At 42.3% G+C, this 14,275-nt stretch overlaps 1 protein-coding gene across 1 annotated transcript in view; it reads right to left on the reverse strand.

Annotated features, from left to right (window-relative positions):
* Nucleotides 1-4,285: 4,285 nt before the first annotated feature.
* Nucleotides 4,286-14,275, reverse strand: part of TADA2A (transcriptional adaptor 2A) — a 45,774-nt gene continuing 35,784 nt past the window's right edge. The window contains exons 10-15 of the mRNA XM_007464884.1: nucleotides 13,654-13,764; nucleotides 11,830-11,901; nucleotides 9,689-9,821; nucleotides 8,854-8,897; nucleotides 6,654-6,727; nucleotides 4,286-5,128 (exon numbers count right to left, since the gene is read on the reverse strand). Of these exons, the coding sequence (XP_007464946.1) occupies nucleotides 4,943-5,128; nucleotides 6,654-6,727; nucleotides 8,854-8,897; nucleotides 9,689-9,821; nucleotides 11,830-11,901; nucleotides 13,654-13,764 (620 nt within the window). The 3' untranslated portion in view covers nucleotides 4,286-4,942. The remainder of the gene's footprint in view (nucleotides 5,129-6,653; nucleotides 6,728-8,853; nucleotides 8,898-9,688; nucleotides 9,822-11,829; nucleotides 11,902-13,653; nucleotides 13,765-14,275) is intronic.

Genomic DNA, 14,275 nt, shown 5'->3' on the forward strand with positions numbered 1-14,275 from the left:
CACCAGGGAAGCCCGACAAAGGAATTTTAATGTCAGATGCAAGACATTCATCCTTCCTTTAAATACCTATGTCTCTTGACTTGTAAGCCTGCCGTCAAATCAAACGGCAGTTAATCTCAGTGCATCTCAACTGGTAGAAGCCAAGGCAGCAGGCAAACAATGAATAGATAAAGAACTCCCTCCCATTAGATAAACTGGCTTTCCAAGCTTCTCAGAAATGATTCACCTGTCCCCACCCCCTAGCCCTCAAAAGCAGCATACAAATGAACACTCAGTGCCAATGCGTATTTTGTGGATACTTAGGTTCCAAAATATTCCCTAGTTGAGTGCTATTCACTATTGTTATCTCTCCCAAAGCAAGTATTTGTCAGCACGACCATTACTATTCTAACCAGGCTGCTCTGACTCTCCTTGCGCCCTGAGATCCTGCTCAATATCACTTACATTTCACTAAGAGGGCTGGTTATTGTGCCTGATTGAAGGGAAATTCTTTATCTTAGCTGGACCACCTCTTCTACACAGGGCCACAGACGCAGCAGCGTCCCATTGTACCAGAGGTGGTCCTTTCTGACAGATCGGACAGAGGTTACCCGCATTTGGCTAAACACATTGGAAAGGAAAGCAAAGCTTCCAGATCAGTACCTCTGGAATAGTAATTCAAACAAATAAAAAGCCAGGTACATGTAAGTTGTGGAAAAGCTTTTTGTGTTAACAATAACAGTGTATATCTAGAAGGTATCTATAAAGACATCTTTAAAAATGAATGGGCAAGTCATCAAAAAATCTACAAACAATAAATGCTGGAGAGGGTGTGGAGAAAAGGGAACCCTCTTGCACTGTTGATGGGAATGTAAATTGATACAGCCACTATGGAGAACAGTATGGAGGTTCCTTAAAAAACTAAAAATAGAACTACCATATACCCAGCAATCCCACTACTGGGCATATACCCTGAGAAAACCATAATTCAAAAAGAGTCCTGCACCACAATGTTCACTGCAGCTCTCCTTACAATAGCCAGGACACGGAAGCAACCTAAGTGTCCATTGATAGATGAATGGATAAAAAAGATGTGGCACATATATACAATGGAATGTTACTCAGCCATAAAAAGAAACGAAATTGAGGTATTTGTAGTGAGGTGGATGGACCGAGAGTCTGTCATACAGAGTGAAGTAAGTCAGAAAGAGAAAAACAAATACCGTATGCTAACACATATATATGGAATCTTAAAAAAAAAAGGTTCTGAAGAACCTAGGGGCAGGACAGGAATAAAGACGCAGATGTAGAGAATGGACTTGAGGACACGGGGACGGGGAAGGAGAAGCTGGGATGAAGTGAGAGAGTGGCATGGACATATATACACTACCAAAGGTAAAATAGCTAGCTAGTGGGAAGCAGCCACATAGCACAGGGAGATCAGCTTAGTGCTTTGTGACCACATAGAGGGGTGGGATAGGGAGGGTGGGAGGGACACGCACGAGGGAGGGGATAGGGGGATATATGTATATGTATAGCTGATTCACTTTGTTATAAAGCAGAAACTAACAAACACACCATCGTAAAGCAATTATACTGCAATATGGATGTTAAAAAAAAAAAAAGGGCAATATTCCAGAATGCTGTTTAGAACACAGTACTGCTCTCCTGGCTGGAGACCCGTCGAAGTGTTTTGGAGTAAATATGAATTAGTTTTTCCAAGCTTCTCTTTGTAGTTTGGGCCTCTGACTCATCACACTGGACATTTTAGTTCTTATCACATACCTACATATTTCCTAACGCTGGGATGACTTCCCAACTAGAACTTTGTTATTGATGAATGTCATTGGTCTTCTCCCCTTTCCTGCTAACTACAAGCTGAGGATCTCAATACTCAAAACTGGGAAACTTGTTATCACTCAGCAGCGACTGGTTAATTAAGTTCAGATTTAAAAAGGGGGGTTAGGGTGGGGGGAGTCGTAAACAATAAAAGGATGAAAACTGGAACCCAAGAAGAGATAAATCATAAATAGTTGGTCTCAATAGAGACAGTTGAAGTCTTTGAGCACAAGAAAGGATCATTATAAATTTATTTATTTATTTACGGCTGCCTTGGGTCTTCGTTGCTGCGCATGGGCTTTTCTCTAGTTGTGGTGAGCAGGGGCTACTCTTTGTTGCGGTGCGCTGGCTTCTCACTGCAGTGGCTTCTCTTGTTGCGGAGCACGGGCTCTAGGTGTGTGGGCTTCAGTAGTTGTGGCTCGCGGGTCTAGGGCTCAGGCTCAGTAGTGTGGCGCACGGGCTTAGCTGCTCCACAGCACGCGGGATCTTCCTGGACCATGGCTCAAACCTGTGTCCCCTGCATTGGTAGGCAGATTCTTAACCACTGTGCCACCAGGGAAGCCCAAGAAAGGGTCATTACACGTAAAGAAATTTGTTCTCTATTCCCCACCAGGACAGAGGAGAACGATATGCATAAAATTCCAGCCGAGGGCTTCCCTGGTGGCGCAGTGGTTGAGAGTCCGCCTGCCGATGCAGGGGACATGGGTTCGTGCCCCGGTCCGGGAAGATCCCACATGCCACGGAGCGGCTGGGCCTGTGAGCCATGGCCGCTGAGCCTGCGTGTCTGGAGCCTGTGCTCCGCAACAGGAGAGGCCACAGCAGTGAGAGGCCCGCATACCGCAAAAAAAAAAAAAAAAAAAAAAAAAAAAAATTCCAGCAGAAATCTTTAAATTGTAATAAAGTTCCTAGCAGTTAAAGGTCTTTATTTCATAGTTCATTGTTGTTGAGTTTCAGAGTAAACTCTCTTTCTTCTGAGATGATCTGCACCAAGGACCTAAATTAGTGGAGTTGGTTTATGGCCAATCCCATCTAGCTGAAAAGGGGAAGGATGGAATATTCTTTGGAACGTCCTTGCTAGCTCTGGATTTTTAGTAACAAGAAGGGCCTTCCTTTGGTGACAAGAAGATGGAAGGAAATAATGTACTAAGCTAGTGATCGACATCAAACGTCAGCAAGTGCTTTTCTAATGACGCCTTTCAAGAGTACTCCTCACCCAAAATTATGGCTTGATCTGTGAGAGACCCACTAGGACTCTAGGTCTTAAATTTTGTGAAGTTGGGCTTACCGAAACCATAGTAATCCTACTTTCTAAAATCCAGTCATTTGAAATTACAGCCTTATTTTTCTGTCACTCTTTTCAACAATGCCACTTTCTTCATCCAATCTACTGATTCGCCAGTTTTTCAGACTTCAACTGGTTCCAGGGTTTCTATCAGACTGTCCTGCCATCCTCCCAGCCCTAAGCACCACAGCTGCTCCTTGTGTACTAGCCAGCTAAATCTCTTGGCACTGTTTTCCTTACTCATCACCCTCCACCTACTACGTCTGGAACAGTCTCCCACTTCCATCTGCCATTTTATTTCTCTCATCTCCGTCTTATCATTGCCTCAGAAGTGCACCTCTCCCAGGAAGCCTTCCTTAATCAAGATCAAGGACTCCTTAGACTACAGCAGACATCACCTGACACAGATGTCTAATGCACTTTTAGAACGGGACTTGCCTTCCAAGGATAAGAGGCAACGCCTTTATAAGCAACTCAGGGTGATGCTGGTGGTAGAATACGTTTTCTAAGAGACAGGACTGTATCAAGAAGACCACAAGCCGCCCTTTTGAAACACTGAAGTCCTTTATTCTATTTCCCTCAGATCCTAAGAGTTTCCTTTTCATGTTATCCCCTAGATGAAGTCTATTAGCAAACTGCATGCATATTTACAGCAGTCAAGAAGTTTGAGCAGATACTTCCAACAAAGCATATAATATTTGAATGAGATATTTTGAACGTTGAAAGAATTAAAGAAATCAGTCAGGTACTGGAGGTAATTTGTGCAGATTCTGAAGTATTTCTATACAACTTTGCTTCTAACAGAAAAGGGAAAACCCTGACTCTGAGTTTGGCTTCTTATTGTGCAGAAAGATTTGAGGACCAAGTTTCAGATGTGGTGGGGTCACTCACCCTCATATCTAGTGAGTTCCATATATGAAAAGGCTTTCCTTTTGTTTTACAAGTAGCTCTTATTGTAGGCTAGCCTTTCACCATTGAGAAATTAGGGTTCAGGTCTTAATCTAAGCAACACTGAGGTTAACTGCATCACCTCCATCCTCAGGGGTCTGGTATCCAGGGAAGCCAAGGGTGAGAATAGGGTGAGCCCAGGACACACATGTTAGCAGAGACAATGCAGCGTGATAAGGCGTGCATCCAACCCCCTAAGTGTGCTTTAGTTACCAGAATATTTGACACACCCACAAATTAAGTAGCAAAACATTTTAATCCATTAATTCTAAAAATAACAGAGACATTTTATATCCAGTGCCACCTCCTCGAAAGTCTACTGCAGATTAGACAGCCAGACTGCAACTTACAAAGCCAGACCTTAAGGTTGAAGATGCAGTTTGGGACAAGACCGTCATGGGGAGATTTTCCTCCTCTTTGCTCGTAAACATAAGTTGTCAGCTTAAAAGAATCCTCAGACAGAAAGAGAAAGCTTTCTCTCTCTATAACCTCTTTATTTTAAATCTGTCTGTAATGTTTGAAGGCAAAACAGATAATCAGAAAACCAACCTCCCAAGCAAGTACAAGGATCTGAGCTGGACTCCTGGGACTAAAGACTGGTTTAGTTCTATTTCTACCAACACTGTGTTGTGAGGTACTATGGTTCTTGTTTTAGTTACAAGAGGTGTTAGGAATGAATGCCCACACACAATTAATAATAGCTTATCTAGCACATAACTCTGCAGCACAATACCAACAACAGGAGTATTTTAAAGCCGGGTGGAGAAGAAAGTAGACATTAATACAACTTAAGGTTTCCTTTGTTCTTCCCCTCTTCTTACAAGGAGAATTCAGCTCAAAAACAAAACTCCACAATGCCCGTACTGTCCTTTGGCCCACCAGGCCCGGAGAGCCTCAGGCTTTAGTGATGTATCCTTCTCGGATGAGGAAATCATAGATTTTCCGGGTTTTGTTCACGTCTATCTTGATGAGTGCTCTTGCCTGTGCCAGTCTCAAGCCTCCTTGCTTGTTACATTCGTTCAATAGAGCAGATTTGTATTCTAAATAGGCTCCTGGGACCAATCTCACCATCTGACAGAGCTGCAAGACATGGCAAATTTAATAAACATTAACATCTGTCATTCTCATAATTTAATCCAGCAGGTATAGCCAAAATAAAATTTAAAGAGTGACATCAACCTCCAACTATTTATAGGAGCTGCTGGTGGCTAGATCACATTCCAGTTTGTCTTTTCTTTGGAGAGAATACTCTCTAAACACAGACAGAAAAAGGCAGAGTGTGATGCCAGGAGAGCTCCAGCACCTATCGGCTGGCTCACCTGGGTTTGTCAGGGATACAAGTCTGTGTCCTGGGGAGCGGTGTGGAGTACAGGCTGGGCACCTTCCAGCTCAGCCAGTCAGGGAGGAGCCACAGGGCACTGTGCGGGTGGGGCTGCTGATACTTGGGTTCCCAAGTATGAATCGCATTATTTTTAGTATCGGCGTAAATCTTTAGTCCCTGATTTTGTGATTACATTTCCTACTTTGGAGGGAGAAGAGATATAGAGACCTTGCTAAGAGGTCACTTTAACTGCTAAAAATCTAGAAACCTGGCTCGATTCCAGTTCACCTGCCATTATCCAGAAATGAACAGCCTGAGGTTACCACTTTGTGGGTAAGGATAAAAACTGCTTGAAACTCCAGGCCATTCCACCCTTGATTCAGAATGGCAATACTTCTTCAGCGATACTTGGATATAACATACACCTCCTTCTACTCCCAAACTAATCTTTACTGTTCCTACTGCGTAAAATAAAAGACTAATACTAGCGCCTACTCCATGACTTTTCCTTACTGTCTGACCTGAATTACTGATACAGAGTGGCAGATGAAGACACTGATCTTGGGAACCGTAAAAGGAGCACACGAGGAACAAAAGAGGATCCTCTCTTGGAATGGACTTGAGAGCTGCGGCACATTCTTTTGAAAACGCTTGATGATGACCCTTTTGATGCTGGATTTAAAGTTTAGAAATGGCCAAAAGTAATATGAAGAAAACACATCCGGTGATTATAATGTAAAAGGAAAGTAGGTCATGGCTTTTTTAATCAAAATTAATGTGTGACTATATATGATGATGAATTCCTCTTTTATGCTTATACACATACTATGGAGATAATTCAAAAATCTTTTAAGTGATGGTCATATTGCTGGAATAACAGTAGAACTTCTGAAAATGCCCACTCTAATAGGAAATAATCATTTTCATATACCAGTTATTTTAAGTTTGAAAAAAATTAAATTCATTGACATAAAGCACAGTACAGTATCTAGTACATGGTAAACGCTCAATAAATGATAGTTGCTATTATTTAGATTTACATCTCATAAGTTCTCCTCTCAGGAGATGAATGGTGGCTGGGTGATAAGGAAAGGAGTCCTTGAGACCTGCTGAGGTCAGCTCTTTAGCACCCAGACCTCTGGGATGGACTAGAGCTGTACACACACGTGTGTGACATGAACAGAGCAAAACGGGTTTGATCCTATAACATGTTTTTAATGACAACTCAATGAATAACCAGTCCCTACTCTCTTTCTTCTAACCAGCTCCCCTTCTTTTTGTTACCTCCTTTTCTTTTTCATTCAACTTCTCTGTGCCAGGGAGGCCAGTGAGGTTCAAGGGTGGTGCACTTCGTCTACCTACAGATATAGACAGAAAAAGGCATATATTTCATAAGAGTGACAGTCCCTCAGGTGTAAAGTGTATAACAAAGTTCACCACAGTCAGGCCAGTTAGGTACAAGATTACTATACAGAGCTGTATATATACTCCTCAGGCCTTAGTTTATCTGGCAACACAGGTACCCCAATGTTCACTTGAAAATAACGGTAAGCCATGTGCCCTCTGCTCTGATAAAATACACATATAATCACACATACCTCAGTGTCAAATATGGCTATTCTTCCTAAACCAGTAGGAGATTCTAAAATCTACAGCCCAGATGTCGTCCAGTTAAGAAAGGTCATACGCTGCCTATCTTGACAGCTGATGAATGGAAATAACAACTCTGCGCGAGAGACATTTCCTAACCCTTGCCGCCCTGCCGGCAGTGCAAGGCAAACATGGTAATTAACCACGTACCATTCGCCTTGAGATCAAAGGCAGAGTGTTAGGCCAGCAAAAGGCCTTTATTTATTACGTGAGGGAATATCTGTTCCTTCCAAAGTAGCCCTGTTTACCTGAAAGATCTGAACAGAGGAATGAGCCACTATATGGCAAAGTAGAGGCTGAAGTGAACTCACATACCTGAGAAAGAAACCCAAGCATGAGGTCACTGCCCAGGATAGGAAGCCTGATGTGCAAAACCTTTTGGTTTTGTTCTGAATGTATACTTGAATGAATGGACTGTGTTAAACAAAAGAAAATTCAGAACAATACGTTACATTTCATGGGGGTTGCCGTTTAGGTGGTGGAGAGAAAGGGGATGGACTGTTGCAGCCTGCTGTACTACAAAACAGACTTCTCTGTGATATCAACAAAGGGGATGAGGACTTCTCCATAACTGACAGGCCTAGCCGTACCCTAAATGCTCAAAAAGGGAGACTACAATCATTTGGTGCCTCAGCAAAGTTCCCAGAGGCTGGGTTACGATCAGGGATCCAGGCTTCCAGCTCTGCACTACTTTAGGAGCAACTCAGAGCATGAAGAGGAGTAAGGGGTCGCCTCAACCTAAACACAGGGCATGAGGAAGGCAGATGCCCGCCTAGGACGCAGCAAAGAGTAAGTGCGAATGGTTCAGAAAACACAAATACCAGAGGAGCTTGGTCACGTCCATTCATTCATTTTAATTAGCCAATATTAAGTTATTTGTACTTCTGTATTTAGATTGGGGAGGGGTTGGATGTAAGAAACTTAAAAACTTGGATTTAACTGTCTTGGCTATTCCCTAAAAGACACGCTTTTCTCCTTTAAATATTAAGAAATTATTACTTGAAACAAAGGAAAAAATGAAAAAAAAATTATCATCCATAAAGTCGCCTTTTCTGAGCCCTGTCTAGATCCTGAATCTGAGAGATTGTGAATGGGATCACAAGGTCTGTTGTTCCAAGCTTCCAAAAAATGGTAAAACTGCAAGTGGGTCATCTTTTTGCCAAGTTCAATCTGTAATCAGTGGAGCAGCCTGTATGTTCTGACCAGGGGAGGTGGCTAATCTACCATATGGAGCAGGGGTGAATGATAACCAAGAAAACAGGCAAAGAAACACCATGATCTTGGACCACAGTTTTACAACTAATACCACCCCAAACTACCATTCACTGATTACCAAGAACCAAGGATTACCAGATAGCATATGGCTTAATCTTACTCTGTAAACTAACCTCAAAAGACGAAATACCCAAAGAGATAAGAAATAGAAATACCTGAAGTCTCCAACTTATAAAGAAAGTCTTGCTTTTCTGGCAAGTAACATGTTTCTTTGCTCATATAGGATACAAAGCCTCTAATTATCCCCTATGAGACAAATCTCAAAGATTGTGGTAGACAGCGTCATAGTAAACTAACTGCCCATGAACATTGATAAAATAGAGAAAACACCTGTCTGGAGTTCTTTCTTCCCCTTTGTACTCCAAACCTGAGGAAAGTCCTGTTTGGCCATGAATATTCTAAAAACTTGCTTATGTTTATAAATTGGGATAACACTTAATTACCATTCCTCTGCCTAAGCACCCAGCTCCCACACAGGCTGAAGGGATTGCTGGGTTACCATAATTCCTAGAATGAAAACTTCACAATCAAGACCTGCTCCAGCCTAAAAAATAATTACCTGAATTCGAAGCCATTGGTACGGAAGGACTCAGGCCAGAATCACTACAAAGAAGAAGAGGAATTTAAACTTATATCACATCAAAGAAAGCCATTTCCAAAAGCCCATGTGAGACTGGGTGACACTTATCAGGTCAGTTACTTTGAAGAGAAGTAATGAGACAGACTGTATTATGTTTTACAGGATATCCCAACTGTACTACCTAGGAAAGGAAATCTGTTCCAGAGAAGGAAATTGCTTGGATTTGTTAAGAAGAGTTCTTGGCCTGGCACATCACAATGACCATTCATGGGGAAAGGAGAGGAACATGATTCTCCAATGAAAATCATACCAATAGAAACAGAGGGAGAAAGAAAGCATGCGGAGGGAATTTACTAATTAAAAAAAATAAGGTCAAAGTAGCAAAGTAGGATTCTAGGAGGCCAGTTATGTTTCTCAAAACCGTCAGTATGGTACGGTTCCTTTTTTTTTTCGTGGTACGCGGGCCTCTCACTGTTGTGGCCTCTCCCGTTGCGGAGCACAGGCTCTGGACGCGCAGGCTCAGCGGCCATGCCTCACGGGCCCAGCCGCTCCGTGGCATGTGGGATCTTCCCGGACCGGGGCATGAATCCGCATCCCCTGCATCGGCAGGCGGACTCTCAACCACTGCGCCACCAGGGAAGCCCAGTGTGGTACTGTTTCTGAGACAGCCTGCTAAAATTTTCTGAATTCTTCTAGTCACCCAATTATTACTGCCCTGCCATATAGGATAGTGTGCCCACAGAATTCTCTGAAAATACAGGTAAAGGCCAAATCCTCCAAGAAGTTGCTCCTTCCCCCCGGAGTAATTCCTCACATGTCAGCCTGCCGGCGGAGCCACTGCTGGCAGGCGCTACTGTCCTGGATGTACTGGAGAACCTCCGAGAGCATAGTGCGTTTGAGGCGTTCCTCTTCTCGAGTCTTCTTGAGGTGATCATAGGTTCTGGCACCTGGAGGTATTAAAAAACACTGCGACTACAATGACAACGCAGCAGAAGTAACCAAAGGGTTTCCTAACTCATCAGCAAACTTCATCTTTTTTAATCTTTAATTTAAAAAATTTTTTGGCCGTGCCGTGAGGCTTGTGGGATCTTAGTTCCCCAACCAGGGACTGAACTCCAGGCCCACACAGTGAAAGCGCCGAGTCCTAACCACTGGACCACCAGGGAATTCCCAGTCATTTTTAAATTTCCTTTGCAAAACTGCTAAGAGCAAAGTCATTTCCCCTAGTTTGAAATCCCTTTTTTTGACAAGAAATAAAAATATTTTTATTCCTTTTCTACCTTTAAGACATTTGGGGGAAAAAATCCCCAAAACAGAAAATTACAAGGAGTCCCTCATATTTCCACCCCCTAAAAGTAGCTTTTAATATTGTCCTATTTACTTCCTGTTCTATATTTTTCTATCCATATATTTTTCCAAGTCACACAAGTGCTATACACATACACTCTTCCTTAAAAATCAGTTAGAATTACAAATAAAAATAAATCCTCATTGACCAGTACTATTCCTTTCCCCTCTTTCCCAGAGGCAAGCAGTATCAGGTAACCCAAACCTGGTATCAGAGTCTTTACACGCATCTTGATAAACAGTTGCAGAGTTTTTTCCACATGTTACAAATGTATACAGGATCCAAAATATCACACCAGTGGGTTTCAAACCGTGTTCCACAGAGGCCCAGGATACCACGAAAATATCTCAGGGATTACGGGGAAGAGCAAGGGCACCAGCACATACCAGTGGTCCTGTGCTCCACACATGACCTGAACCATCTGACTTCAAGCAAAGTAGTTCTACTTTTATCTTATTTATGGATTAGTGCCCCACATAAAATTTCATTTTGTAAACTGTTTCCATTGTTAGAAATAAAGAGCCATTACAGTGGGCTGAACTTATACCCACAGGGCTACTTCTTGTGAGCAGTGGGTGATAGCTTTCAACCAACAGCAAGAAGGAGGAAATGCCGAAGATCATTCCAACAATAACAACAACATGACAGAAACTGCCATTTACTGAGGATTTACTGTGTGCCAGGTATCGTGCTATGTTTTCATGCATTATCTCTAACTTAATCTTCTTTTTAAAAAAAAAAAATCATTTATTTATTTGGCTGCACCAGGTCTTAGTTGCGGCACGCGGGATCTTTAGCTGTGGCATGCGGGATCTAGTTCCCTGACCCGGGATCGAACTCTGGTGCCCTGCACTGGGAGCATGGAGTCTTAACTGCTGGACCACCAGGGAAGTCCCTCTAATTTAATCTTCATACTAACTCTAAGGGACTTGGAAAATTGAAATGAACAGAATTATAGATCTGGTGAAAGAACAGCCAGAATTCAAACTCAAGCTGTCCAAGTCTAGGCCTCAGCTCTTAACTACTAACACACACTACCTTCCCTTATGACCTGGCTCTACTACAACTAGCTCCTTAATCACTTTAGACTTTAGTCTCTCCATTAAATGAAAATGACAATAACTTTGTTACAAAAATTAAATGACACAATCCAGGTGAAGTACACAGGGTAGGGCCTGGTGCATGGTAAACTGTTAGCTGCTATGAATATAATTATCACTACCTCAAGTAACTGGGATGCAGGCACCTAGAACCCGTTGAAGCTCCCTTAATAAGAATGATCAGACTATGCATCACTAAATTTAAAAGGCTGAGGCTAAAAATTGGAATACAAAATCCTTTTTTTCAGAGGCCACAACGGAATCCTAAATCTAAAACAGCACCTCTCTTTTCTCTGTGCCATAACTTTTATTTCACCTGAGATAATCCATATAATGGTATTTTATAAGGATTAAATAGGTGAAACTTTATGGGAAAGATTGAAAACTCATTCTGAAATGTGAAAGCTTGTTTAAAAAAAAAAACTCCATGGCACCTCAAACAGAGACACCCTCTATGTGTTTGGAAGACTTGCCCTCTGATTTAGTGTGTAGCTTAAGCATACTTACTACAAAAATTGGTAATGCCTGCTGTCCTGTATTCCTGGAGCCTCTTGATTTCCCTTCGGAGTTCGAATTCCACTGTTTATCCCCCCGAAAACAACAAAGGAGAAAAATTGGAAAAACAAAATCAACATTAATGAGCACTTTTACTGTTGAATATTTTCAGTTAATTCTGCCTTCTATAAAAGACTGGGCAATTCCATCTGGGGAATCCTAATCGTTGCTAATATCTCATTAGAAATTTTACCCATGAGCTGACAAAAATGTACTCCAGCTGTCTTTTGGCTTCTGTCTCCAGCTGCTTCCTAGAAAACTTATAGTGAACTGGTTGAATTCATTTAGCTACAGAGGTAATGAATATAATTTTTTAAACCACCAAGTTTCCCTGCTCTATTTATTCTCTGTTAGAAGTTCTAGTCACAAAACCAAATTCTTTTATGAAACCTGTCTCTGGTATTACTTGATGTGGCCCTTTTGCAAGGGAAGGACAAAAGCAAGGGAAGGACAAAAGCTCTGGGCTTCAAGTCCCGGATAGTTTCTTTACAGCTTTTCTCCTATAGGAACAAAAGAGCATTGTGTTTTCCATAAATCAAAGATTTCTGCCTCCTCTGAGCACATAGATCAGGTTGCACTGCTTGGGTTATTATGTGATAGAACATTCAAATTTGGGTGCTTTGAAACAGAGGATGAAGGAAGAACCTGGACAATCCATGGGGTGTTGTTCTTTGGAGTGACACATAAACCAGGGATGGCACAAACTGGGACAGGAAGTGAAGGATAAATCACCCAGGATAAATCACACAAAGAATGCCAACCAAACAGGGTGTCTGGTGAGGACAACCAACCTGGCTCAGATACATGCCTACAATGTCATGCAAGAAATGTCTGCATGATGAGTACACGATAAGAGCCTTCATGAAGTACCTTTCCAGAACTAAACTTGGGGGTCAAACACCTGACTCTCATGAGTAAAGGTATAGACTTAGTCCCCCAGTCCAGACTGTTTTATAGTCTAGGCCTTACTGCCTTAACACCTTCAATTTTTTACAGTGAGAAATCAAATGGTAACGAGATAGAGCTCTCTCAGGGAAAAAGGCAAGAAAAGGATGGAAGTACTATATACTATCTCGATGAGTCATCCAACTCTGTCCCCACTTAAAAAACTAGTTTTAATACTAAAATAAATATGAACAAAATAATATGATTTGCTTCAAGGGCTTCCCTGGTGGCGCAGTGGTTGAGAGTCCGCCTGCCGATGCAGGGTACACGGGTTCGTGCCCCGGTCCGGGAAGATCCCACATGCCGCGGAGCGGCTGGGCCCGTGAGCCATGGCCGCTGAGCCTGAGCATCTGGAGCCTGTGCTCCGCAACGGGAGAGGCCGCAACAGTGAGAGGCCCGTGTACCGCAAAAAAAAAAAATAAATAATATGATTTGCTTCAAAATAATCCAGTTGAGGATGGGAGGGGAGTGGGTGGTAAAGATGAAACTGGATTGGCCATGTGTTGATAATTGCTGAAGTTGGGTGATGGACACATGGGGGTTCATTATACTATGATCTCTATTTTTGCATGTATTTGAAAACTCCCATAATAAAAAGGGGGAAAAACTACTAAACTATTGTTTATCTGAGGGGAAAACAAGCCACTAGGCTTTTTAAGCTCTTTACTCCCACCCTAAAAGTCCCAAATTAATCTCATAGTAATAAAGTGGAAGAAATACAAAAAAAACCCACTTGTTTATTTACAGAACTTCACATAAAGCACACCACTATCTCTCCTATTTATAAAAACACACACACAAATATTTGCTCAGGGTTAAAAAACCACTTACATGCATGGCTTTCAATGAACTTGTCATGTTCCACCGGCCCCACTATCCTTGCAAATCGCCTCATTGTTTCATAAAGGTCTTGGACTTCCTTGGGATACCGCCGTTCCATTACTACAGAGAAAGTAAAGAATATAAAGATCTCTAAGTTTTCTGCATTTTTTTTTTTACAAGAAGTAAAATGGAAGAACATTATTCCTAGCCTCATATGACTAACTTACCAATGACAGGAAGCAAACTGGAAAGCTAAGAATGCAGCACACTAATCATAATGATAAGAGAATCAGAGTGACTATGACACAGAGAGGTTGTTATCACTGGAGAGCATCTGCACTGCTGAGCACCCTGGAGACCTCCACACCTTGCTGCCTCTTAATCTATACAAGGGCAGGAAGTACTGGCAGTAACGGGAAAGATGATTAGATCATGTGTTCTCAGAAACAATGTGGGGCAAAATCTCTGGTATTAACTTCTGCAGAGGGCTTCCCTGGTGGTGCAGTGGTTAAGATCCGCCTGCCAACGCAGGGGACACGGGTTCAAGCCCTGGTCCGGGAAGATCCCACATGCTGCGGAGCAACTAAGCCCGTGCGCCACAACTACTGAGCCCGTGCTCTAGAGCCTGCGA

This window comes from Lipotes vexillifer, unplaced genomic scaffold, assembly GCF_000442215.2.
Source record: "Lipotes vexillifer unplaced genomic scaffold, Lipotes_vexillifer_v1.1 scaffold788, whole genome shotgun sequence".
Taxonomy (NCBI): Eukaryota; Metazoa; Chordata; class Mammalia; order Artiodactyla; family Lipotidae; genus Lipotes; species Lipotes vexillifer.